General features: G+C 40.7%; 1 protein-coding gene across 2 annotated transcripts in view; it reads right to left on the reverse strand.

Moving 5' to 3' along the window:
- The window catches only part of PSMD14 (proteasome 26S subunit, non-ATPase 14), a 68,860-nt gene that overhangs the window by 26,296 nt on the left and 17,591 nt on the right, over positions 1–24,973 (reverse strand). For both annotated transcript variants that reach the window (XM_063116484.1, XM_063116485.1), the window contains exons 4-7: positions 15,059–15,130; positions 13,100–13,219; positions 9,603–9,673; positions 8,529–8,679 (exon numbers count right to left, since the gene is read on the reverse strand). In XM_063116484.1, coding sequence (XP_062972554.1) covers positions 8,529–8,679; positions 9,603–9,673; positions 13,100–13,219; positions 15,059–15,130 — 414 coding nt within the window. The remainder of the gene's footprint in view (positions 1–8,528; positions 8,680–9,602; positions 9,674–13,099; positions 13,220–15,058; positions 15,131–24,973) is intronic.

Consider the following 24,973-nt stretch of genomic DNA (forward strand, 5'->3'; position numbering starts at 1 on the left):
AGCCTGATGTAATCCCCGTTCGATAGTCGAAGGGCATGCGGGAACCACGTTTGTCGAGGCCACCATGGTGTGATCAAGATGCAGTTCGAGTTGTCCATCTGGATCTTGGCTAACACCTTCGTCAATAGTGGAAAGGGTGGAAAGATGTACAGTAGATTCCCTTTCCAAGTCCTGGTGAAAGCGTCTCCTAACGAGTGCTTTCCTCTTCCTGCCCTGCTGCAAAACTTGGTACAGACTGCGTTGTCCTCGGTAGCGAAGACATCGACAGCAGGGCGGCCCCAGTACTGAAAAAGATCGTCTTGGACCTCGGCATCGAGCTCCCACTCGTGGTCAACATGGAAGGACCTGCTGAGGGAGTCCGCAATGATGTTGTCCTTGCCGGCTACATGGATCGCAGTCAGGTAAGTCTTTTTCTTTATGCACCAGTTCCAGATCCTGAGTGCAGAACGGTTCAGGGGGTGTGATCTTGTCCCTCTTTGCCTGTTGATGTAAGCCACTACGGTGGTATTGTCCGTCGCGATCAGGACATTTTGGCCCTCGATCATTTGTGCAAATGCCTTTACTGCATTTTCTACTGCCAAGAGTTCGAGATGATTGATGTGATGTTCTCTCTGTGATCGAGGCCAGCAACCTTGAGCGGTAAGGGAGTTGCAATGAGCTCCCCATCCTTCTAGGGATGCATCCGTTGTGATCGTTACCGAGGGCGCCTGTTGTTGGAATGGAACGCCCTCCAGAAGCGTCGACATCGAGAACCACCATTTCAGAGATGCCCTCACTTGCTTCGGTATCGAAAGTTAAGTTCATCGAGCATCGTGCCGGAGATCGAAAGTTCTCAAAAACCAGGCCTGCAATATCCTCATTCTGAGTCTTGCAAATCTGATGACCGCCGTAGTAGCCGCCATCAGACCTAATAGTCTCTGAATTGACCATGCCGCAACTTTTCGGCAGCTCTCGGTATCGATGGCTAACTGCTGTAAGGTGTTCGCCCTGGTCGACGGTAAGTACGCTCTTCCGCCTCGAGATGAGAGGGTTACCCCTATGAAGTCCAGTCTCTGCTGTGGAGTCAAAATGGATTTCACCTCGTTGACCCACAGACCCAATGAGTCCAACAGGTTGAGGGTGGTTATAATATCTGACTGGAGCGTCTCGCTGTTGTCCGCTACCAGAAGCCAATCGTCGAGGTATGGATAAATGAATATTCCTTTCTGTCTTAGGTGGGCACACACCACCGCCATGACTTTCGTGAAGACCCTCGGTGCAGTGGCCAACCCGAACGGAAGAACGGTGAATTGGTACTGGGCTGTACCGATGGAAAACCGAAGGTAAGTTTGATGCGACTTCCTGATGGAGATATGGAAGTACGCATCCTTCAGATCCACCACTGCGAACCAAACTCCTTTGTGTAGGAGCTGCAAAATCGAAGTAACCGTTGTCATACGGAACTTCCTCGGGGTGATGAATTTGTTCAATTGTCTTAAGTCCATGATCGGCCGAAGACCTCCATCTTTCTTCGGGACCGTGAAGTATCGGGAGAAAAACCCCTGGTTGAGTTCCTCTGCGGGTACAGGAGAGATGGCTCCTTTCGATAGTAAGGTCTGTACCTTGAGCAGCAGAGAAGGAGATGGCGCCGTTACTTTCACCCCCGAAAAAGGAGGAAGCACATCGAGCTCGATGGCATAGCCCGAGTTGATGATAGTGAGCACCCAGGAGTCTGTTGTTATTGACTCCCATTGCTGATAATGTGGTGCTAGGCGGTTCGCGAAGGGAGGTGGATCTGGTACCGAAGAGTCAAACCCACTGTTTCTTTGAGAAGTCGGGCTGACGTTTTTCTTGCTGGAATCGGGTCTGATATGGCCGCTTCCTTTGAAGTTGTTGCTGCTGCCTCGGCTGCTGATATTGAGGCCGTTGATATTGATGTTGTACAGGTGGCCTTGTCCATCTTCTGGGTTTGTATTGTACAGGGGGAGCAGAAAACCCCATTTTTTTAGCTGTCGTACGAGCCTTATAGATGGAATCTAAGGTCTCGTCGGTATTTGAATTAAACAAGCCTTCGCCATCGAAGGGCATGTTTTCAATTCTAGCCTTTGTCTCAGTCGGAAGGTTGGCTGATCGTAGCCAGGCATGCCTCCTCAAAGATATGGCCCCCATCATATTCTTTGAGTGGCAATCGACCTGGTGTCTTGCTGTCGATAATTGTTGCCTTGCAATTGCCGAAGCCTCCGATTGGAAGACCCTCGCTAAGTCTCTTTTATCCTCTGGGAGGTAGTCACATAGTGACCCCACTTTCTCCCAGAGGAAGAGCTGGTATCTTGCCATCGTTGCTTCATAAGTTGAGGCTTTGATACCGAGGGACGCTGCAGAGTAGATCTTTCTTCCTGCTAAATCTAGCTTCCTGCCCTCTTTATCCACGGGAGCGGAATGGGCTCTCTGTGATTGACCCTGAGCTGACTCCACCACGATCGAATTTGGTTTTGGGTGCTTGATCAAGAATCCCGCATCCCGCTCCTGAATACGATAAAGGGTCTCCAATCTCTTTGAAGCCGATTGTGTCATAGCCGGTGTCTCCCATGATAATTGCGCTGTTTGCTTGAGTGCTGGAGGGAATGGGATCGCAATTGTAGAATTGGTTTTCGTTTGAAAAACATCATAGATGGGGTCGATCACCGGCTCGTCTGCTTGTTCAAGATCTAAGCCTAGTGCCCTGGCCATTCTTAACATGTGGTCCGAAAACCTCACCATATCATCCGATAGTGATGAGGGATCTTCTCCATGCACAGCATCATTTGGCAATGGTACGGATGCTGCTACTGACTGTACCGAGTTGGAGTCAGATGGGTAGTTACCCTCCGGCGATGAAACAGTAACCAGTTGTATTTGATGTTGTGCTGGTTGAATTAGCTCCTGCTCTGTCGGTACCGTGACAGTTGCAGCGGCTGGTGTTGAAGAGCGGCTTTGGCGTCGAGACGGAGATTGGTATGCTGATGGAGGCCGTAACGGCAATTGGCAGACCCTGGTAGTAGGTGGAGGTTGGGCAAAACATTCCTCCTGTGGATATTGATAACCTTGGTCGGAATGGTAATATCTTTGGGGTCGGTAACGATCCCAATCGTAAAAGCTCTGCCTGCCTTGGGGCTCAGAATACTGGGAGACCCTGTCCCAATCACGCCTCGGTGTTCGTCTAGGCGACACCCGCAAGGGGATTATATCCTGGGACGCTTGCAGTCTTACAGGCTCCCATGCCGAGGCTGCTGATGCCGAGTCTCGCAACTCACCCTCCGATAAACTGGGAGGGTGTATCAGTACCGTGTTCCTCGGTATCGACTGGGGTCTCAGCGTCGAGACATGCCTCGATACCGAAACGGCGGCAGGAGGAGTTGTCTGCCTTCAAGGGGGCTCAGATGGTCGAGGAGAACCACGAGAGGGTTTCTCCGCAGATTTCTTCTTCTTTTTCTTCTCCATTTCAATGGAGGATTTTGGCGTTCTGGCCTTTTTAGAAATTTTGTTGGCTGCAGAACTTGCCAATGACCGGCCAGGCGTCAGGGGTATCTGTGCCCTATCAGTTGCTCTGGCTTGCACACTCGTCCCTGTGCTTCGGTCAGAAACGGGCTTATCAGCTGCCGTTTTATCCATTGGAGCCTCTGTAGCTCTGAGGGCTTTCTCCCAAAGTATTGAGCAAAGGCGGTCTGCCCTGTTCTTTCTGGTCTGCTTTGTAAAGGACATGCAATGGTGGCATGCCTCTACAATATGACCTTCGCCTAAACAAAGGACACAAAGGGAGTGTCCGTCCGTAGGAGGTAGTTTGGCTCCGCACTTGACACACTTGCGGAACGGGGCCTTTACTGCCATGCGGCAGTCGCGACCGTAGTCGCTAAGAAAAAACTATCTACAAGAGAATATAATTTATATAGATAGATAGATAGAGAGAGAGAGAGAGAGAGAGAGAGAGAGAGAAAGGACGAAAAAGAAGAAAGCTGAAGAAAAGGTAAGCTAGAAAGTATTTTTAACAGATTTAAACAGAGAAACGCTAGAGGTTAAGTTTTTCGGTCTAGGCACAATGGCGGACGACGAAGAACTGAGGTAAGGGCGGGAACCCCATGGACATGCGCGGTAGCGTGGGGGGAGGGGTTCCCACCAAAAACGTTCCACTCAGCTAGAGAAGGTTCCAGTCAGGTCTCTGCGCAGGCGCAAAGCCCATATGTGTGATGCATAGAGACCACGAAGAAGAATCTCTAGGTGGCCAGTATTTCAACTGAATTGAGCTTGAAAAATCAAGGATAGTACTATTACTATCCTAGTCTTCAGTTGTTTGGGCAACTTTAATGCAAGAAAGTGTTTCATTAAGAGGGTACTGCTTTAAAATGAGTAATAAAAAGTATATTTCTAAATTGGTATCAGTGTACGCTAGATATGACGTTAATGTAACAGCCATCAATATTTTTATCCAGTATCCAAAGAAACTTGAAATTATTTATCTGAGCCTAAAGGTTGGTTTTTGTTTTGCTTATTTCCCCTCTAATATTTGATCCAATGCAATGTGGGAAAGCAGTTTTAAAACTGAGTAGAAATTCAAAATGATATAGCATGTGGGGGGAGGATTCGAGTTGTGAAGGAGGAAAGAGAGTCAATTTCCACTTGTATAATGTGAACCATTTGAATCCTGTTTTTTTGTCAGGATACAAGTTAAGTTTTTTACTCTGCTAGGCATTTGAGCACTGAGATAGTAATATTCAATCTGTCTTGACACTGTTTAATTTTTTGGGAAAACGCTATTCTTTGTTTTAATGTGGCTGTTGTAAAAGTTGATTTTATATTGCTAGCTGCCTTGGAGACATTTTGAACAAAAAGGGAGGTTAAATATAAAGCAAAAAAGCAATAAACCCACAAAACAAGATGAGGTGAAAAACTGGAGTAAGACACTAACATTAGGAAGAAATAATCTTAGTATGTCATGCCTCATTGTATGGAAGAAATGTAAATGAGGTTTAAGTAACTTTAGATGCAATCATAAACACACTTACTTGGGAATAAGTACCATTTAACTCAATAGGGCTTACTTACGAGTAGACTTGCAAAGGATTGCACTGTAAAATGCTGTTGGGGGTAGGAACTGCTCTCATGACTTTTCACAGTCAATACTAGCACAAGAAGAATGAAAAAGGGCACCATCAACTTGCAAGAGCAACTTGTAATTTCACTTATTAAAACACTCCATGCACAAGCACTTCTGAATCAATCCCATTTTCTCTCTTCATAATAAATCACACAAGCTGCAACAAACAAACCAAGAACTAAAGGGCAATTCTAAAGTGGGAGTAAACGCTGACCCAGCCCCTGAACTTATAGAAAATGATATAGCAGACTGAGGTTAATGGGACAACTGAACTTTAAGCAAGTATCCCTATAAAGAGCTTTACACTCATTGTGTAATTTTCTCACCATGTAGGTGCAGTTATTCTCTGGTAGACTGCTTCTTTCTAGTAAATTACTTCTATTAGGTACTCCTTATGAGAAAATTTTGCCATGATCTTGGGTAAACACAGCAGAAGATCAGCAGAGAATTGCAAAAGCTCTTAGAAGGTACAGACACGAAAATCCGATTCATATTATTATTATTATTATTATTATTATTTATTTATTTATTTATATAGCACCATCAATGTACATGGTGCTGTACAGAGTAAAACAGTAAATAGCAAGGCCCTGCCGCATAGGCTTACAATCTAATAATAACATATAACATCTAATAATAACTATTATATGATTACATATAATCATTTTTACATGGTAAAACCAACTCGTTGGTTTAACTGGTAATTTTTTCTATTTAATTAAGAGTTAATTTTTCCTGGTGAATTTTATGCTGGAGTTTTCACAAGTTGAGTTTGTGTCCAGATCAAGTTCAAGCTATTTTAAGATGATGTACTAGTTCATGAGAACTGGATGCATGCATTTACAAGTTTGCCTTAACTGGCCAAAAATCAGAACTGGGAGAAGGGGGAAGGTAAGAGCAGCATTTTTATTCCACTCTTTCATGCACTATTTAGTAATTCAGAAGAGAGTAGAGATTTGAGATGGTTCTCTATTGTATTCTGTGTGGTATAACAAGGGAATTCCTTAGGAGTTTGGGGCAAGAGAGTACCTGTAGCCCTTTACCCAATCTGCCAGGCTGAGTAAGCCACATCCTTCTCACCCACACCCCTTTTATCTTTGGAAGCTCCTGAGCATTTACTTCTCGTAGAAACCTTCCCCGCCCCCCACGCTACAGTTTTCTTGTCCAATGCAGTTTCCAGAGCAGCAAGTTCTAATCTCTGCACCACGCTTTGTAAAGGCTTTACACTATCAAGCACCACATACATATGGCTGAATGACCACTGAAAGTCAGGAAATTGATCTACCAATGGGGGACAAACACTCTGGTGTATTGTGTGCCCTTCAATTGAAAAAGCGATGAACAGTAGTCAGAGAAAACACTGAAAGATAGGTACAATTTTTTTCACAGGAACAAATCAACCACACAGCCCATTTTAGCATACAAGTTCAAACTGTGTTTTTAGCAATCACCTTTATATAATTTAAGCTTTTTGCTTGTTTGTTTTAAAGTTAGCACAATTAAAAAAATAAGGATTTGCAGTGGCAAATAAACTTCCCAAGTTCTGGAGGCCTATAAATGGTTTCATCATGCTCGTTACTTTGATAATTTCAATTCCCCCCCGCCAAGGACCTTCATTCATCTACCTCCATCCCACTCCATCCCTATCTACTTTCATCCCAAATGCAATATAGATTATCGCTTACAGGGCTAACCAAAAACCCAACTGTATTACATAGAGCCATGAAGAAGAGTTCGCAGATTAAAGGAAATGGCTGTGAATATAGTTCAGAGGCTACAACATGCTCTCTAGCTGCAGGTAGAAAAGCTTCAGAACCATAAGGTTTCTTCAAGAAGCTCAAAATGTCCACAGTATACATAGGATTTATTAATATTAAGAAACTCTACTTCCCCTTCAACCACTCATTCCAAAAGGAGCCAATTAAACCTGTGGTGAACAAGACTAAGTAGCTCTTTTCACGTGTTATTAATGTGCACTACAGAAGGCGATATTGGAACTGGCTGAAACAATAGCAATTATCTACATGAAGCCACAGATATTCTGTAACAGTACAAAAACATAGTAAGATGTATCACAGGCGAAATCCTGAAGGGAGACAAACAAACTACAGAGAGACCTTGAATCTGAAAAGTGTTTCTTGTGCTCCTTTTCAATATTTCTAAAAACAGATATTATTTCAGTTCTAGATATGCCTATGCACTGTTTTTTATTTCTCAGATACTTGTTTAATCTTCTCCATAGTGTGTGTTCTCTCTTTTTAAATGTACACACAGGTGAAATATACATGACTTTTAAAAATGAAAATTAACAGCAAACTTGGGGCAATGTTGCTATTACCATACTCATACAATTTCCAATTTCACTATATCATGAGAACAGCAGCAATTATAGCTGGTTACCTGCTTTAACATCACAGAACCATTAACACAAGAACTTAAATACTTAAAATATTTATAAAATTGTCAAGGATATTATTTATTTAATGACTACTCTACAATACAATAGAAGAGCATGCTCAAACAAAACACCTCAGCAGTATTTTAAAGCAGTAACCACCTAGCCAATTTCTGTACGTTCTGTAGTTTTTCTAATCCACTCTCCCTGTGGCTGAGCAAAATCGAATTGCCTCTCACATTTGCAGACAGCTCTGTGAAGGTGATAATAGAGCTGCTCCCTGCTGTCATGAGGCAGGAAATAGGAAAATGGCATATGGGGCTAGAAAGAAATAAAAAAAGAACCAAACAAGAACAAAAGAGAATTCAACAAAGGACAAACTATAACCCAATATGCTTTGCAAGTTAATCTCTTTTCATAATGATTTCGCATCATCATTCATCTGCAAACTTACTCTAAAATGTGAATGGCTGCAAAGTCTTTGGAGGAAGTTTTTATTCTGAAACATTGGGAACACACGTAAAGTAAGAGTGTTATTTCAATCCATGGAAGGACTGAGGCCAGCTCAACTTGCTAGGATTACATTTTAATACGGCTCATGATTTCACCATCTTCAATTGTACCTAAAGAACAGCAAGCTTTGGTTACCAGCCTTAGAACTTGACCTTAAAAATATTTACTCAGAAACAAGTTGTACTGCATTTAAATATGAGTTTCTAATTTTGATTACAGCTGTAGGTGACTTGTTTTTATTTTTAAAAAAGTTGCCCATGAGCACAAAAGAGTTCTTCAAGAGCAAAAGAACAGAAATTAAGAGACAGCAGTGACACAACCAAGTTGAGCCATATTCTATATATATCAAGTTATCTCTGCAACAATTTAAGCAAAAAGCATACATGCTCTAACATTTCTCTAGATTAAAGTGTGTGATAATTCAATTGCTAAAGTGTTCCATATATGAGAATCCAGAATGGTTCCCACTGGATTTTAATTCAAAGCCCCTTAAGAGAAACTAACACATACCTTTCCTTTTACGCTCTGAATGGGATCCACTACTACAGCTACAGCTCGTTCCGACAAGGCTTCAAAACTCTGCTGTGTATTGATATCCACACCAGATAACCAACAGCCAAAGCCAGGATGACTGTGATACCAGCCAACAACCATCTCAGGTCTGTAACAAGGAAGGCATTCAGGGATTCAATACCACTTGAAACATAAAATACGAAAAACAATGAAATAATAACATTTTCAGTAGGGTAAGAAAACACAAAGGTGAGAAAAACCACCATTAGAAACATTTATATTAATGTTCACCAGATTATGGTGAAAACACGAAAATGTGACAAAGGAGTGCTATCATTAAGGAATGCATATTAGCATTGGTAGGTCAGGCTCTCAGTTTTTCACCTTGTTACCACACCTTACAATCCAGTTTTTACCCTTTCAGCACTTCAGTAAATACCTACTCTAACTCACTGGCTTCCAAAGTTGGTTTTTCACAGCAGAATGTCCATTTCAGACATGGACGACAGGAACAGGCAACAGAAAAAGATTAAATATCAATTAAACCAGCAGTAGAAGTAGGAACTCAGTCAAAAAGCAATTTGCACTGTTCTGCTCAGCTGTTGAGTCTTTTGTTAACATTAATTTTGAAGTTTTTGCTGCAGTATAAAAATTTGAGCAAGCAGATGACAACTGTTGAGAAAACCCAGTGAAGCAACAACATCTGCTTAAATATTTGGATGCCTTTTTTCTCAGGTAACGTTTACTGTGGTGTACAGGGGCACCATGGCTGAAAATTCAGTGTTAGGGCGGTAACAGTCCCTTTTGTACTATATTAGTAGAGAAGTGGAAACTGTCAGTTGGTAACAGCCTGAAGGTATGCAGCAGTTCTATCCAAAAATGTAATCTGGCACTTGGTTGAATGCAGTCTACTGTAGCTTCCCACAAGAGATAAAACCCATAATTAGGCTCATGTAACATGATATATTAGTTACACAAGACTAAACCAATTACTTTTACTACCATACTAGGAAACTAGGATTTGCATGTATTACTATGTTTTTTAAAAAAGCTAATAAAGAGGTGACTTACCTTCCTGTCTGCTTGAGCATATCCAACATTTTGGCTTGGAACACAGGATCAACTGCTTCTACACTAACCCCCTGGATTGGGAGGCAAATTAACAGTACCAATTACAGACAAATGATTTAGGATACAGTTACTTCTAAAAAAAAACCCTTTTCTTTTCACATTCGTTGTTTAGGACAGCAACAACTTGCTTTTGTAATAACCATTACTTGATACATTAGATGCCAACTTCTAAGTATTTTTATAGGATTGGATAAATACACGGATATCTGGTCTGCTTTTCTTGAAATCTATGTATAAATCTCTCCCCCCATTTTTTTAATGAATGGTACACACGATGAAAAATGATGCTATTCCTATATATGTAATGTGTTTTTTTCTTCACACAATGTATTTTCTGTTCTGTTTTCATGAAATACACAATAAAAAGGGAAAGTGTTTTTATAGGATCACATTGACTTCATTTCTATCCATCCCTTCTTTTAAGGAGCTCAAAGTAGTGATAACCCCACAACAACTCTGTGAGGAAAGTTAGGCTATGAGTGTTTTGTTCAAGGCCACTAAGTGAACTTGATACAGTCTTGGGTGGATCCAGAATAGGTTAGTCATTCTTTAATACCATTGATATCAATGGAACAAATTAGTTATAATTAACTTAAATCCCTCTGATTCCAAAGGTACTAAACCATGACAAAACTTAGTTTGGAATCTGGTTCCAAATCAATGGCTTCTACATCATAGCAACTAGAAACTCTAATTTTATTTATGATATTTTAATAAGTTTATAAAACATTATAAAGTTAAACGTTTTTATAAAAACAAGAACAAATCAAAGTGTTTGTATTCTGGTCTCTGTTTACAAAGGGCCAGGATCTCTTCTTGATCATCCCAGAGTGCAGGACATGTAATAATGGGCTCAAGTTACAGGAAGCCAGATTCCAGCTGGACATCAGGAAAAACTTCCTGACTGTTAGAACAGTATGACAATGGAACCTAGGGAGGTTGTGGGCTCTCCCACACTAGAGGCCTTCAAGAGGCAGCTGGACAACCACCTGTCAGGGATGCTTTAGGGTAGATTCCTGCATTGAGCAGGGGGTTGGACTCGATGGCCTTATAGGCCCCTTTCAACTCTACTGTTCTATGATTTTATGAAAGGCTTTCTGGGCAAACCCACTGTCAATACAGAGAATATTTATTTTCCTTGTCCTGCTGAGTATTCATATCTGCTGAATACTATCATCTCAGTTTCAGATTTATTGATGGTGATACAATAAAAGAGAAAAAAATAATCCATCCAGTACATGTACAAGCAAACCAAATTACATCATAAAGAAAATGACTGCTCAAGATCTTGAGGTTCCAGAGTATCGCATCACACAGTGAAGGCCAATATTTAGCTCACCATTCCCCCCACCCCATTATCACTGGTGGTCCTGGTAGCAATGCTAGCCAATCATTTCTCATTCCACAAAGAAGTGTTGACATTTTTCAAGGAGATGAAATAAAGTCTAACACACTGGCCTGGTTCAGACAAAACGCTAAACCATGCTGCTTAACCACAAAATGGTTAAGGGAATGCATTCACCTGGGCCCACAGGGTGGTACAAAGGAATCCTCAGTAGCCTGTGGTTGCTTATTAGCTAAGTATGTAAGAGGACAAAGTTTCTCACATCCGCATTCACTTACACACTTAATTTTATAGATATATACTGTCTGGTCATGTTTCGTTGGGTGAATTTCAGTTGATCACACCTTCAAGCCACAACAAGGTACTTGCTGGGATTTATTTATTTATTATATTTACATACTGCCCCCTATAGCCAAGCTCTCTGACCACTTGCTTGCTGATCTCTGCCCACTCATGGCTAATAACATTTAGTGTGAGGGGAGTGTTCATCTGGGTGCAGAAAGAAAACAACACCTCTTTGTGAGGAGAAACACTCCTGGCCATCTTTAAGGAGACAATAACATATGTCCTTAAAATGTTCTTGGATCTTGAGAATCATAACTACTATTGGCTGGACAACAATATCCCCCTTTTTGGGCAAGGTGCTTGAGTGGATGTCGACTTGATTTCAGGGCTGTTCTGGCACAGAAACTGCCTTGGTCAACTGGACTTCTCACCAGTTTTTTGATACCATCAACCACAGTATCCTACTAGGTACGCCATTTGGAATTGGAGGTACTGTATATTTCAGTGGTTCCACTCTTCCCTAGATGGCTGATTCTAGAAGGTGATGCTGAGAGACTACTGTCTGGCCCCATGGCACTTGTGTTATGGGGCCCCGCAGGGTTCCATTTTGTCCCCCATGTTTTTAAATGCCCAACATACACATCTAGATGAGGACTAATAAATTGAAGCTGAATCCTGCCAACATGGAGGTTTATTGTTAAGCAGTTCTACAACTTGGAAAGGGGTGTTTAACCTGTTCTAGATGGGGCTGCACTCTCCTTTCAAAGTTCAGATTCACAGCTTGGGGGTACCTACAAATCCATTTGTGTCACTGGAGGCATCCACAGCACACAGTACCTTATATCAGCTAAATCTGGTACACCAGCTGAATGCTTCTTTTACAGTTATCCATGCATAAGTACTACTACAATGTGCTGTACATGGGACTGCCTTCTGAGGAACTTCTGTTAATACAAAATGCAGCTACTGGTTTATTAATCGGGTATAGGTTTAGGGAATGTATATTACCAGTATTTAAACAGCTACAGGCTTTCAGTCTGTTTACAGGCAAATGCTCTTACCCATAATGCCCTAAATGGCTTGGGATCATGCTATCTAAAGAAACCAACCTTCCTACTATATATGAGCCTTCCTGAATCTTGGCGCAATCCTCTGGGTCACCCTGTCACCACTGTTTGTAGTGGAGAACGTCTTAGTCGTGGCACTCCCTGAAGAAGCTCACCTGGCACAGACACTGATGTCATTTCAGTACCCCCAAAAAGACTTAATTCACCCAGACATTCCAGCATGTTGACTAGCTGCTTTTATTTGTATGCCTTTTGGGTTTTCTCATAACGCTTTTGCAATTTTACAATTTTAAGTTTGTATGCTTTTAAGAATGTTTTTAATTTCCAAAACCCTGGGGCCTTATGCTGAAGGGTACCATAGGGAGTTTCAGGCAAAATGACAGCAACTTGCCATAGAATTTGAGTGTATATCTTTGTAACTTGCAAATGACATAGCTTTATGGATGAAGTATGGGATAATTTATATTCAACTTTGTGCTATTTGTTTACAACAGGGCCTTGACACTTCTTCTAAATGAAGACATTCAGCTACATTGTGTATCTGTGCAGCATTGGAAGCCTAAGGATTAAACATCTGAACTGAAAATATTATATAGAACATAACATTCTTATAGACCTGGATATATATGCTCCAGCCATCAGTATCTTTTTCACAACCGTTATGCATGTGGGGGAGGAAAAATCTTGATGTACAGTTATCTAGTGTGACAACACACATTTACTCACTGAAGAGTACTCACCGTTCCTGACTGTGGCATAGCAAACACATCAATCACTCTGACGGTATAATCATCAACAAATTCTCCAAGCATCAGCCCCATAACTTCCATCGGAACACCAGCTCGACCATGCTTTAACATCTGGAAAGAAGTTCAGAATTCTACTGAAATACTACCCGAGGGGCAAATGCTTGATTTTCTGGTGTTTTAAAGAGCAAAAACATATTTCAAAAAATCAAAAATCCAATTACAAAAAAAAATGGATTCCAAGAAACTTTTCAAATTTCTTAATTCCCCCCCCCCTTTTTTTTCTCTGTATTTTAATCTTATATCAATTTTTGCTGCCTGGTTTTATCCCGGTTGTGCTTTTTATACTGTATTTTGTATTTGTGCTTTTAATCTGTTGGTTGTTTTATTATGGTTTTAATTTTTGTGAACCGCCCAGAGAGCTTCAGCTATTGGGCGGTATAAAAATGTAATAAATAAATAAAAATAAATAAATAAATAAATAAACCTTAAGACCTTATTTATAAGGCCAACTTCCCCATGCTTCACAAACCCACATGTTATCTCCTTATAGCGGCCTTCCTTAACCCGGTGCACTCCATATGTTTCAGACTTCAACTCTCATCACCCCCAGGCAGCATGGCCAATGGTGAGGAATACTGGGATTTGTGTTCCGAAACATCTGGGGAGAACTAGATTAGCAAAGCTTGCATCATACCATGGCACACACTAACGTAACAGAGGAAAAGTCAAGATTTTGAATAAAAAAAACAATGCGATAGCAAGAGAGCTGTTCATATCCGAGAAACCTGGTAATGCCATTACAATGAGACAGAAAATGTGTATGTTGAAAAGCAGCATGATTCCTTTAAAAACTGATTCAATTCTTCCTGTGCTTGTGCTCATGTTGCCAAAATAGCTCTTCCCCCACACAGCAAAGACTTATCAGCAAATCTGGCATAACCCCAGGGTTTGTAGACGCTTAAAACATTTTTAGGGGGGTTGTATTTAAGGAGATGAAGACTCTCCAAAACAATCCCATTAGAGCGCAATGCCATGGAATATTGAGAAGGGAAAATGCCAATTGGGTGGGAGGGGGAAATGGATTAGAAAAGTTGAAAAGGGAGGAGAGACTCAAAGACATATAAAGGCCAGAAAGAAGCATCATGTTGCCTAGAAAGGTCACTTTCTGGCTCACGTTGAAAAGCTATTTTTTTAAATTTCCAGGGATGGAATATACAGTTTCCCATAAAAAACAATGAAGAAATCAAATGGTAGTATCCAGTGTTGCCTGCATGCTAGTGTGATCCTCCACTAGCACAACAGGAAGCTACAGGATTCTTAAGCAAATGGAAACAATCCAAAACAATCATGTCTGCTAACATATCCTGTTCTGGAAACACTCTTTTCTACTTTCTTCTAGGGTTCTTTGATGAAGCACTAGCTTCCTGTAGTGCTAGCAGTGGGTCCCACTGGCACAACAGGAACAGTGGGAGCATGGCGGCAGTATATAATGCTGCACAAAGATTTTAATGTGCAGCTGTGATTGGGCACCACTACCCCACTCCCAAATTCAAAATAGAGAAAACACAAAATGGAGGGGAATAGGCCAGAGGACATAGCAGTAGGCACAGAATGCTGACTGAGTGTTGTTGGTGGGGGTGAGGAGGAAAATGAAGGAGGAATGGAATGGAGTTGTTGAAACCCTGAACTGATGCAGACCACACTGCAACAATTTTGTTGCAGAGCTCCATTTGTTAAAACAAAGAATTACTAGATGTTCCCTATTACTACAAAAGAACAAGTTATTGTACAGCTGATATGTAATGGCTATGGGAGATTCTCTCTCTCTCTCTCTCTCTCTCTCTCTCTATATATATATATATATATATATATATGACAGAAGAAACCCTTACCCCCACACTATATGCAGTGCTCTGTGCAAAATTATCCAAACAAAATACAAATACTTACCTTCAGAAGTGCAAGGGAAGAGATGTAAACCTGTTCAGCTGTGTCAACTGCAGGAGCATCAGTAGGAGGCCCCTGGGCAAAGAAACAACAGACCAACATGTATCCTGACTCCATGACTGCATACATGCAACTTTATTTTAGAAAGAAATAGCGTGTACAATCAGTTGCAGCATTTTAGAATGGACACCAGAACCAGAGATCCAGAGTGCCTGAACATTCATAGGAGCTTTTCAACTCCCTCTTCTGGCACCAGCCTTTCCATGCCCTCCTCAAAATACTGACCTAAAGGCAAGGGACTACTGCTGCAAAGAAAAAAGGCTAGACTGCCTCCCCTGCATGCCTGGAAGCATAGTGGCAAAGACACTGAGCTATGAAATAGAAGTCCTCAGTTCGAACTTTGCCTCTGTCATAAACTCATTATATAGTTTTCAGCAAGCCATTCTTATCTTCAGCTTTGCATCTGCAAATATGAGGACAGTACTGACCTGCCTTACAGAGTTGTTGCTTGAATTACAATAGTGTGAAACATTCTGAATGCTCTAAAGCACCATACAAATGCTATTATATTAGCACATGCACAAGGGTCTCTCTGGATCCCAGCCAAAGTTGATACCGAGTACTCCCCTACATAAACTAGTTCTTCAGTTTAACTGATGGCAAATGTGTTTGGTTGTTCCATCATTTATCTAGTCAGAGCAAAAGAAATAAATACCACGTTCAACATATCTATCTATGTACACACACACACACACACACTACCTCCAATTAACTACATGTTTCTTACAGTGGTGTGAATATAAATGCTGCTGGGCTAGCATGATTAACTGGCACTAACACAAACACAATTTCCCTTTGCTTCGTCGGCTTTCAGCTAAAAAGGGCTTGAAGAGAAAGGCTACGGGAGCACTTTGCAGATCCACCGGTGCAGTGAGAGAAAAATGGACCTCCAATCCCTAGGCGGAAAAGCTGTGAACAAAATACTCTGCTCTTTGCTTCATGAGTAGCTAATAAAAAATTAGCACAATTGTCCCAGGTGTGAATGACGACTGAGGCCAATACTGTGTATTGCTCAAGTGCAGAATGCCAACTATAGCATTTGAAAGTAAAAAATTATGCCGTTCCAGAGAAGCAAGGCACTTCCTGCTAAGCGGTACAAAATATATTTCTAAAAGTGATTTGTTAAGTCTAGTATAACTCCACAGAAAATATCCTATTTGTATTGATCAAAGATGAGAATGGGCACTAAAATGACAACTGAAGTTCAATATAAGCAAGAGCAAAGTGATCTGCATGGGGGCGGGGAGTGGGGAGAGTTCCAAATTCATGTATACACTGATGGGACCCGAAGTGACACTGACTGACCAATAGAGAAATGTTATGGTTTTGGTAGACAGCACGATGAAAATGTTGACCCAGTAAACAGCTGCTTGTGAAAAAGGCAAATTCACATCGGGCATTATTAGAACAGGAACAGAAAATAAAGCTGTGAATATCATACTAGACTTTATACAAATCTTTGGTATGACCACACTTGGAATACTGTGGGTACAGTTCTGGTCACCATACCTTCAAAAGGATATTGTAGAGTGGGAAGAGGTGAAGGAAAGAGCAACTCAAACTCCTCCCTATGAGGAGTTGCTCCAGTTCCTTGCTAGAATGCATGAGACTGTTAAGCTTAGAAAAAATATGAGCACAGAGACATAATATGGAGACACAGTATGGAGAAAGTGGATAGAGAGTTTTTCTCCCTCTCTCATAATAGTAGATCCCAGAAACATCACATGAAGAAAAGTGGTGGGAGATTCAGGACAGATAAAAACAAGTAGTTCTTCACACAGCATCAGTGCTTTGGAACGGAAAATTTCCAGTCATTTTTCTACAGAGAATTTTCCATTTTATAAGGTCATTAGTAAAAGTGAATGGATGCCAATTACAAATATTAGGCAATCTTGGTTGTTTCAAAGTTGTAATTAATACTTTTCAGGTGATTATTCCAAGCAAGTAAGTGGGAGAAGTCACTGAAGTACATATATATACCAGTGTGAAATAAAACTAATACATAGGCCAATCTTCACCAAGCAGGATATAGCACTATGAAAGTGGTATATAAGAGGCAGGAGCCACACCAAGAAGGATATAGAACTATGAAAGCTGTATTAGATGGTATGTGTCAATAGGCCCCAACAGTTGTCAGTGCACTTCAATACCTCTATAAATCAGTAGTGTGGCTCCTGCCTCTTATATAACGCTTTCATACCACTTTCATAGTGCTATATCCTGCTTGGTTTAGATCTGGCCCTAATGACCCTGGACGTAAATAATGGTGGCAAATTGTGGATTAACATGCTAGGTGCGTTCCGTGGCCATTTTGAATATTCACCCCCCTATTGGGCTGATCTGGTGTTGTTACGTGCCATCCAAACCTGGACACGGCAGGTTAATCATGAGTTGAACAACCAACTAAAAAAAGAACAGTTTGCTTACCTGTAACTGTGGCTCTTCGAGTGCTCATCTGTGCATCACACACATGGGCTCTGCGCCTGCACAGAGACTTGTTTCGGGAACTTTCTGAAGCTGAAGTCGCTTTGGTGGGAACCCCTCCCCACCATCCTAGTATGCATGCCTAGCAGGGCCCACTCATTTCCCTCAGTTCCTAGGATGGTGAGTGGGTTGTGTGAATGCACAGATGACCACTCAAAGAACCACAGTTATAGGTAAGCAACCTGTTCTTCTGCATGGTCTCACTGCATCACACATTTGGGCAAATGAAAAGCTAGGTGTTCATAATCACTGCAGCATTGCCAAAAAAAACCCACATGTCCAAAACGACAGTCCTTCCTGGCTCTGACATCTAGCTTGTAGCAAGAGACAAATGTTGTCTCTCTTGCCCACGTCATGGCCTTGCAGAGGCTGGGTAGTGGGGTGTCCCTATAGAAAGCAGTTGAAGTCGCTACACCCCTGGTGGAGTGGGCTCTGACTGTTCGGGGTGATTCAAGGTTTGCCAACCTATATGATAGATTAATAGCCTCCACTATCCATGAGGAGAAATGCTACATGAAGGAAGGCCCACTGTTTTGCCTCCATAAGCCACAAATAGTCTCTCTGACTCGCAGAAAACTTCTGTACGATTCTTATAGAATGACAATACTCTCCTCACATCTGATGTGTGTAATATTGATCCCAACTGTGTCAATGGAAAAAGGCTGGGAGGACAAGGTCCTTGTTGGTATGAAAAGAGAACACAACCTTAGGCAGGAAAGCTATATCGGGTCCAAGAGCCGCTTTGTCCTTGTGGAAAATCAGGTAAAAGGAGTCCATGTGGAGGGCACAGAGTTCCAACACTCTATTAGCTGACATTATGGCCCCCCAAAAAGCCACCTTCCAAGTCAGGAGGTGAAGACCTGCTGTAGCCAAAGGCTCAAACGGTTTTTGGTAAGGGCAGTGAGCGGACCGGCGGTATTAAGTTCCTTAAACCCCTAAGGAATTGATGTACCAAGGGATGAGCAAACACTGACCTCCCTTGAACAAAAACATGGTGAGCTGAGATGGTGGCAAGGTATATACGTATTGATGAGAATTTGAATTCTTTTTCAAATAAAGAATGTAAGAAGGAAAGGATCCCTTCTATTGGGCCAGAAAGAGGGTCAAACCCAGCAAAGCTTATGAATGATTTCATATTGCTGTCATAAACCTTCCTTGTAGCAGGCTTTCTTGCTGCTTGTAATATTGACTACAGGTCAGTCGATAAGAGTTACTGATCCTGAGTACCAAAAGTTCTCCATGCCGTTAGCCCTAGGGACTTTACGTCGGGGTGTCAAAGCCAGCCTTTGTTCCTCAAGATGAGGTCCGGAAGTGGTGGTAGGCAGCAAAATCGGCTGCGCGACAGCCTCAGGAGTCTAGAAAACCATGGCTGCCGGGGCCACCATGGGGCAATCAAGATGCAATTCGAGTGATCCATCTCTATTTTCACTATCACTTTGGGTAAGAGGTAGAAGGGGTGGAACATGTATAACAAATCACTTGTCCATGGCCAGAGAAATGCGCACTCCTCCGAGTTTCTCCCCGTGCCCCCCACTCTCAAACAAACTCTTTGGCAGATTGCATTGCTGCTGTTTGTGAAAAGATCCTTTAGAAGGAGTTCCCCAAAGGTGAAAGAGACGACATAGTATCAACTTTGACATTTCCCAGTCGTGTGTATCTATGCCGAATCTGCTGAGCTGCTCTGGCAGAATATTGTCTTTCCCCACAATAAGTGTTGCTGCGATCAGTATATTCCATGGAATGGTCCAATTGAATATTTTCAATGTGAAATTGACCAGATCTAGAGAGTACATGCCCCCCTTCTTGTTTATGTGCCAAACTACAGAAGTGTTGTTGGTAAGAAGTTGAACATGCTTCCCTTGCAGTTTGGTCTTGAATGCATGGAGGGCTCTTTGGACCCTCTATTATGGCCCCAATAAATGGGATCATTTGCATAGGCTGAAGCTTGGATTTTTCCACATTGATAATGAGGCCAAGGCTTGCTAGGTCACAGACGACTCGTGTAGATTGCTCAACTTTCGCACGGGAGTGGGCCACTATTAGCCAGTCAAAATGACTTCAGCTTTGGAAGGTTCCTGAATCGAGGCTCTGTGTAGGCGCAGAGGCCGTATGTGTGATGCACAGAGACCACGAAGAACCAATACTTAATAATTACTAACTACAAGCAAACTTGAACACTCTCAAGTGCATAAAAAAAATCTGCTGCAAATTGCTCTAATTTGCATCACAACTTTTCCCAGAAAATTTTCCTCACATTACTACATTGTGCATAGTTCAACTATGTAATTCATTTTTACAAGATGAAGGCTTTACCATATATATCACACACACACACACACATATATATATATATACACATATACATACACACACACACACACACACACGGAAGATAAGACTATCATTGTCTACTAGACATGATGGTTATGTACACCAGTTGCTGGGGAACATGAGTAGGGGGATGCTATTGCACTCATGTTATTACCGTATTTCTTCGATTGTAAGACGCCATTGATTGTAAGATGCACACTAATTTCAGTACCACCAACAGAAAAAAAGCTATGATTCTAAGAATAATATTCGCACCCGCGATTCTAAGACGTACCCCGTTTTTAGAGATGTTTATATGGGGAAAAAAGTGTGTCTTAGAATCGAAGAAATACGGTATTTGTAGGTTTCCCAGAGGCAGCTGGTTGGCCACTGTGTGAAGAGAAGGCTGGACTATATATGCTACCAGCTCAGCAATAAGCATGAACATATGAACCAACTGCCCTGTAAATGCCCTGTTTCGTAAATAGAAAAGTTTTCACATGCCTTCTAATGACAGTGAACTCGATACTTATGGTCCTCTCTCAGAAGTGAATTCCAAAGAACTGGACACCATTCTAGGTGCTGCCATTTGATATTTCTTGGTAACAACTATGAAAATAATTGTCACAATTTGTGGGTTTGAGGGAATAGCAGGGAAACTGGCTTATGTTGAAAAGAATGTGGGCCAATGTATAACGGCTAATCCTATTATAAGGAAGTATTGGGAAATGAAGAAAATAGAATTTGGTGAAACGTCCTCTTCAAGGACAAGCTATTCTTGGCATAATAGCAAGGGGACAGTAGGGATGTTCTTAGATCCATGCCTTGGCTAATTAATTTGCACTCTTCTATATCTATCTATAAGCTTATTGATATGTAACAAAGGAGAAGGAATTGGTAACTGTTAACAGCCTAAAGAACTCTATTGCTCCATATCACTGCCCAATGCTCTGGAGTCCCGCAGAGTTCAGATAACCTAAGCCTTTTTGGGCACACTGTAAGGTATTTCTATAGCCTCCTGAAAAGGCTCAGAATTTTCAGTAAATACCTTGATTAAATAATTTCCCCAACTGCTGCTTATACTACCATTGCAATTGACTTTAATTGTACTAAATAATCCAGAATATTTTTTTAAAATTCCATTCTACTGCCCACGCTATTGTTGAAGTCTGCTAATACTAGCCTGTGAGATGTATTTGGTAGAAGAATGACACTTTCTACCCTCTAGGCCTTTACACATTATTGCTTTGCCCTCACTAGTGTTCACAATGTCTCTTAATTTAGCCACAAGTTGATAATATGCAAGCATACACTATTCCCTCTTCTAGTTTATTAAAAATGCTAAACAAAATTTCCCTGAGGTACTTTATAGAACAGAATGTATTCAACTAGCTAATTATAAGTCCTACTCCCAAATATTCTAATTAACAAGGAACAGCTATATATCAATTACTTTTCTCAGGTTTGCTTAGTGGGACTGTTTTAAATACTGCCATTTCAGCCATGTGGATCCAAATCCATATTTATGTCAGAAATACATTCTATTGTATATGGATATAAGACTGCAAGCTCAAACAAGCCACAACTGCTTAAACACTGCCACGTTTGAAAATTGTTTGACCCTCCAACAAGCCATGCTGCCCAGTTTTGGACAACACTTTAAGATGTGGCTGGGTTGTGATTATGCACATGATGCCTGGCATGCGCCACAGCTCACAACAAGCAACTATGGCTTGTTTTGATTGTGCAAAATGGCCATTATTAATTTATACAATGACTACATGAGAGTAAGCAATCTGAGAACTAGAAGAAAGACCCAGTTGGTTATGTTCTTGTTTTTGAACAAAATTCTGGACTAGTATTTAAACTCAACTAAATTTAATACTTAGACTCATAATACTTAAGTCTAAATAACTATGGTCTCAAGCAGAAAAATCAATGCAATATAATGCGGCATATACCCTTTAAAAATTAGACTAAGTCAGATATATAGAAGTCGATCCTCCAAATTATATCTAAGAAGGGTGCCTAGAGAATGCCCTTTGCAAATTACAAGGCATACTGGACATTCATAGATCCATACCATGACCAATTACTTTACATTCTTCTGTGTATATCTCTAAGCTCATTGATATGTAACAAAATACATCTGTAAACTACAAACTGTCCAAGGGCCTTGTTCCATCCCTCCCACCGCCATTTACACCCAGCAATGTTAATGAAAGTGCACAGAGCCTGAACACTAAATTGTAAGGTTACACATCAAACCTCATGTGCCAGTCATTTTCTATTCTAACCAGTAATCTACAAAGGTGACGAAAAGTAAATATAGTTTTGCCTGATATACCAGATGTATCAAATTCCCCAGAGAATTAATGTGCTAATATCATCATCAAGGTCTGAAATCGAAGCAAACCCTTAAATTTGGTTCTTTACTTTTAACTAACATAAGCCACGAACACAAAACTTCTATGTTTTAAAAGTTATTTTGAACCCAACGCATACAAAAGAGAGAAATCAATCTTGATTATACTTTTTAAGAGAAGAAACAGATGCTTCTTCCCGACTAAACTGTCTACCAAGTGTTAGTCAGTGAACTGACCTGCCTGCAGGGCAATCATATCAGCCGTAAGCTGCATCAATCATCTCTTTTAAGCTATCACTTATTAGTGAATGCAGGATTTAAGGTAGACTTACATTATTAAAATGTATTTCTTTTATCAACATTTAGTGATGTAAAATGTTTCCAAAAGTCTAAGATAATAAAGTTCAAGTAATCAGCTCACGAATCAATCAAATGAGGTTAAATTGAGACACTACTTTTCTTCAGGAGCATTCAGATATGATCTAGCTATAAAAGCTGTGACTTTTCCTTGGGCAGCCCTTGTTGACTAAGTGTTAAAAAAAGGCATTTGCCATTATAACAGCATAAAACTAACGCCTCAAAGTGTTATCTACTCAGGCCTTTTAGCAAATTTGTTAACACTTTTAGGTATATTACTCCACCTTTCTCTTAGTGTGAACTGGTATCAATTATTTAGCCAGTTTTATGATGTTATTAGAATACCTGCTGATTAATCATGAATCGTGTCATTTTAGAGCACTGCCCTTCACTTGCACCATGCATTTCTTCTTTAACTGTAAATGATGCAAGAGTAAACAACTGACAGAACTACAAAAATGAGAACTAACAACGTAAAATAAATATTTAATAGCTCTTTTTGAATATTGTCTCCTCCTCCAACACAGTACTTCAAAAGATTTTTTTAAAAAATGTTTCTAAATGTTGAAAAAAAGGAAAGCGGGGCAGTTCTTTAAAATTCTGATGCTTTTATCACTATAAATGAGATCTCTGCAACTAAACTAAATTCTTATATAATAGCATTAGATCCAATATGATTTCCAATCTTTATCTTTACAATTAAAGCCCCTTTAAAATACAAACACAACAAAACAGGCAAAAGCAAATGTACAACTATCCAACACTGTCATGTTTATTCTTATCCAGCAAAGTAAAAAAAAAAAGGGAACCTTTTAATACTTAATTTTGTGAGTATTAAACAACTAGTGTGAAAAACAAGATGCATGTAAACTATTTCTACTGCCTCTGCTTCAATGACTAGCTGAGACAACCTGTTATAGGAGGTGTTAATTGGCAATAGGAGTGCAAGTCAGAAGCATGTTCCCCATCGTCCTAACCCAGCAAGGCTAGGTCATTAAAGTGGAAATGAATTCTTTCATGCTGACTTAACTCTTGGAGTGCAGATTTTCAGCTGTTACACCTAGAGACAATTGAGAGTGTGTTACTTTAGAAAGTAGAAAAAAACATTTGTCTCTTTAAAAAGCATCATATTATGTATAAGTTATTTTATTCACTGTGTATGAGAAGTAATTTTTAAGCTATCTAAGGTAGCCCCTGCACTTTATGCAGATTTAACATTAATGCAATATGCATATATTTTAAAAGTCACAACCGTCTGTGTACTTGCAAGGGAAGAGAACTAGACACACAGTTTTTCTAAACAAAGATAAATTTAAATGGAATATCCAATTGTATATGCGTGTCTAATCCTGTAAGTAGCTCTTAAGGAAAGCTTAGGAATGTTCTCTCTTTTCCTTCCTGCCCACATCTACAGTTTACTTACATCAAAGAAGGGGAAATGTTGTCGGTGTTTCACAGTAGTGAACACACATCTAAACAATACCATTTGGAGAGGTGGGGCAATGATGTAGTTTGTGTAGCAGATTAGGAGTGGGGAGAAGAGACTAAAATCCGTGTTCAGCCATGAAGCTCTTTGTGTGACATTGTGTCAGTCACTGGGCAGTATCCAATGCTGCCCACGCATTAGTATGTACTTCCACTAGCACAACAGGAAGCTAGTGGTTCCTGAAGCAACTGGAAGTGAGCAGAAACACTAGTTTCCATACCAGGGCATGTCAGCAGAGCTTGAAGAAGGGAGCTTTGCTGACCTGCCCCATTCCAGAAACAAGCGGTTTTGCTCATTTCCGAGGTGCTTTATGAAGCACTAGTTTCTGTTGCACTAGCAGCTGATCCTGCAGATGGAACGGGCACAGGAGCAATGGCAGTAATGGATACTGCTCGCTATCTCTTAGCCTAACCTATCTCACAGGATTGTTGTGAGGATATAATTGGAGGTGGGGCAAGAACCATGTATATCACACTTAGCTCAATGGCAGAAAGCAGAGATAAAAATGTAAAACGAAAACAGAAATTTTGGAAGCTATATTGTACAATATTATTACTTGACGCCAGTTTAGAAATTAATGGACTTCTTCATTGCTTCAGGGCCACAGAGGAGAGAGACACAATCGAGGCTTTTGCAAAATTCTTTTGAATGCTATGAGAATAAGGTCTCTCCAGAATTGATTCTGCTGCATACATTTCACATCTGTATGTAATTTTGCCCTACTCTCTTGTATGTGTAAAGTCTGGTCGGTGACTGTAATAAAGTTGATGATGATAAAGTTATTTAATAAAATAAAATTTATTGTTAAAATATACTTCTAGCAGTCACCTACATATGAGACAAATGAGTAAGATGT

Source organism: Elgaria multicarinata, chromosome 2, assembly GCF_023053635.1.
Source record: "Elgaria multicarinata webbii isolate HBS135686 ecotype San Diego chromosome 2, rElgMul1.1.pri, whole genome shotgun sequence".
In the NCBI taxonomy this organism is placed as follows: domain Eukaryota; kingdom Metazoa; phylum Chordata; class Lepidosauria; order Squamata; family Anguidae; genus Elgaria; species Elgaria multicarinata.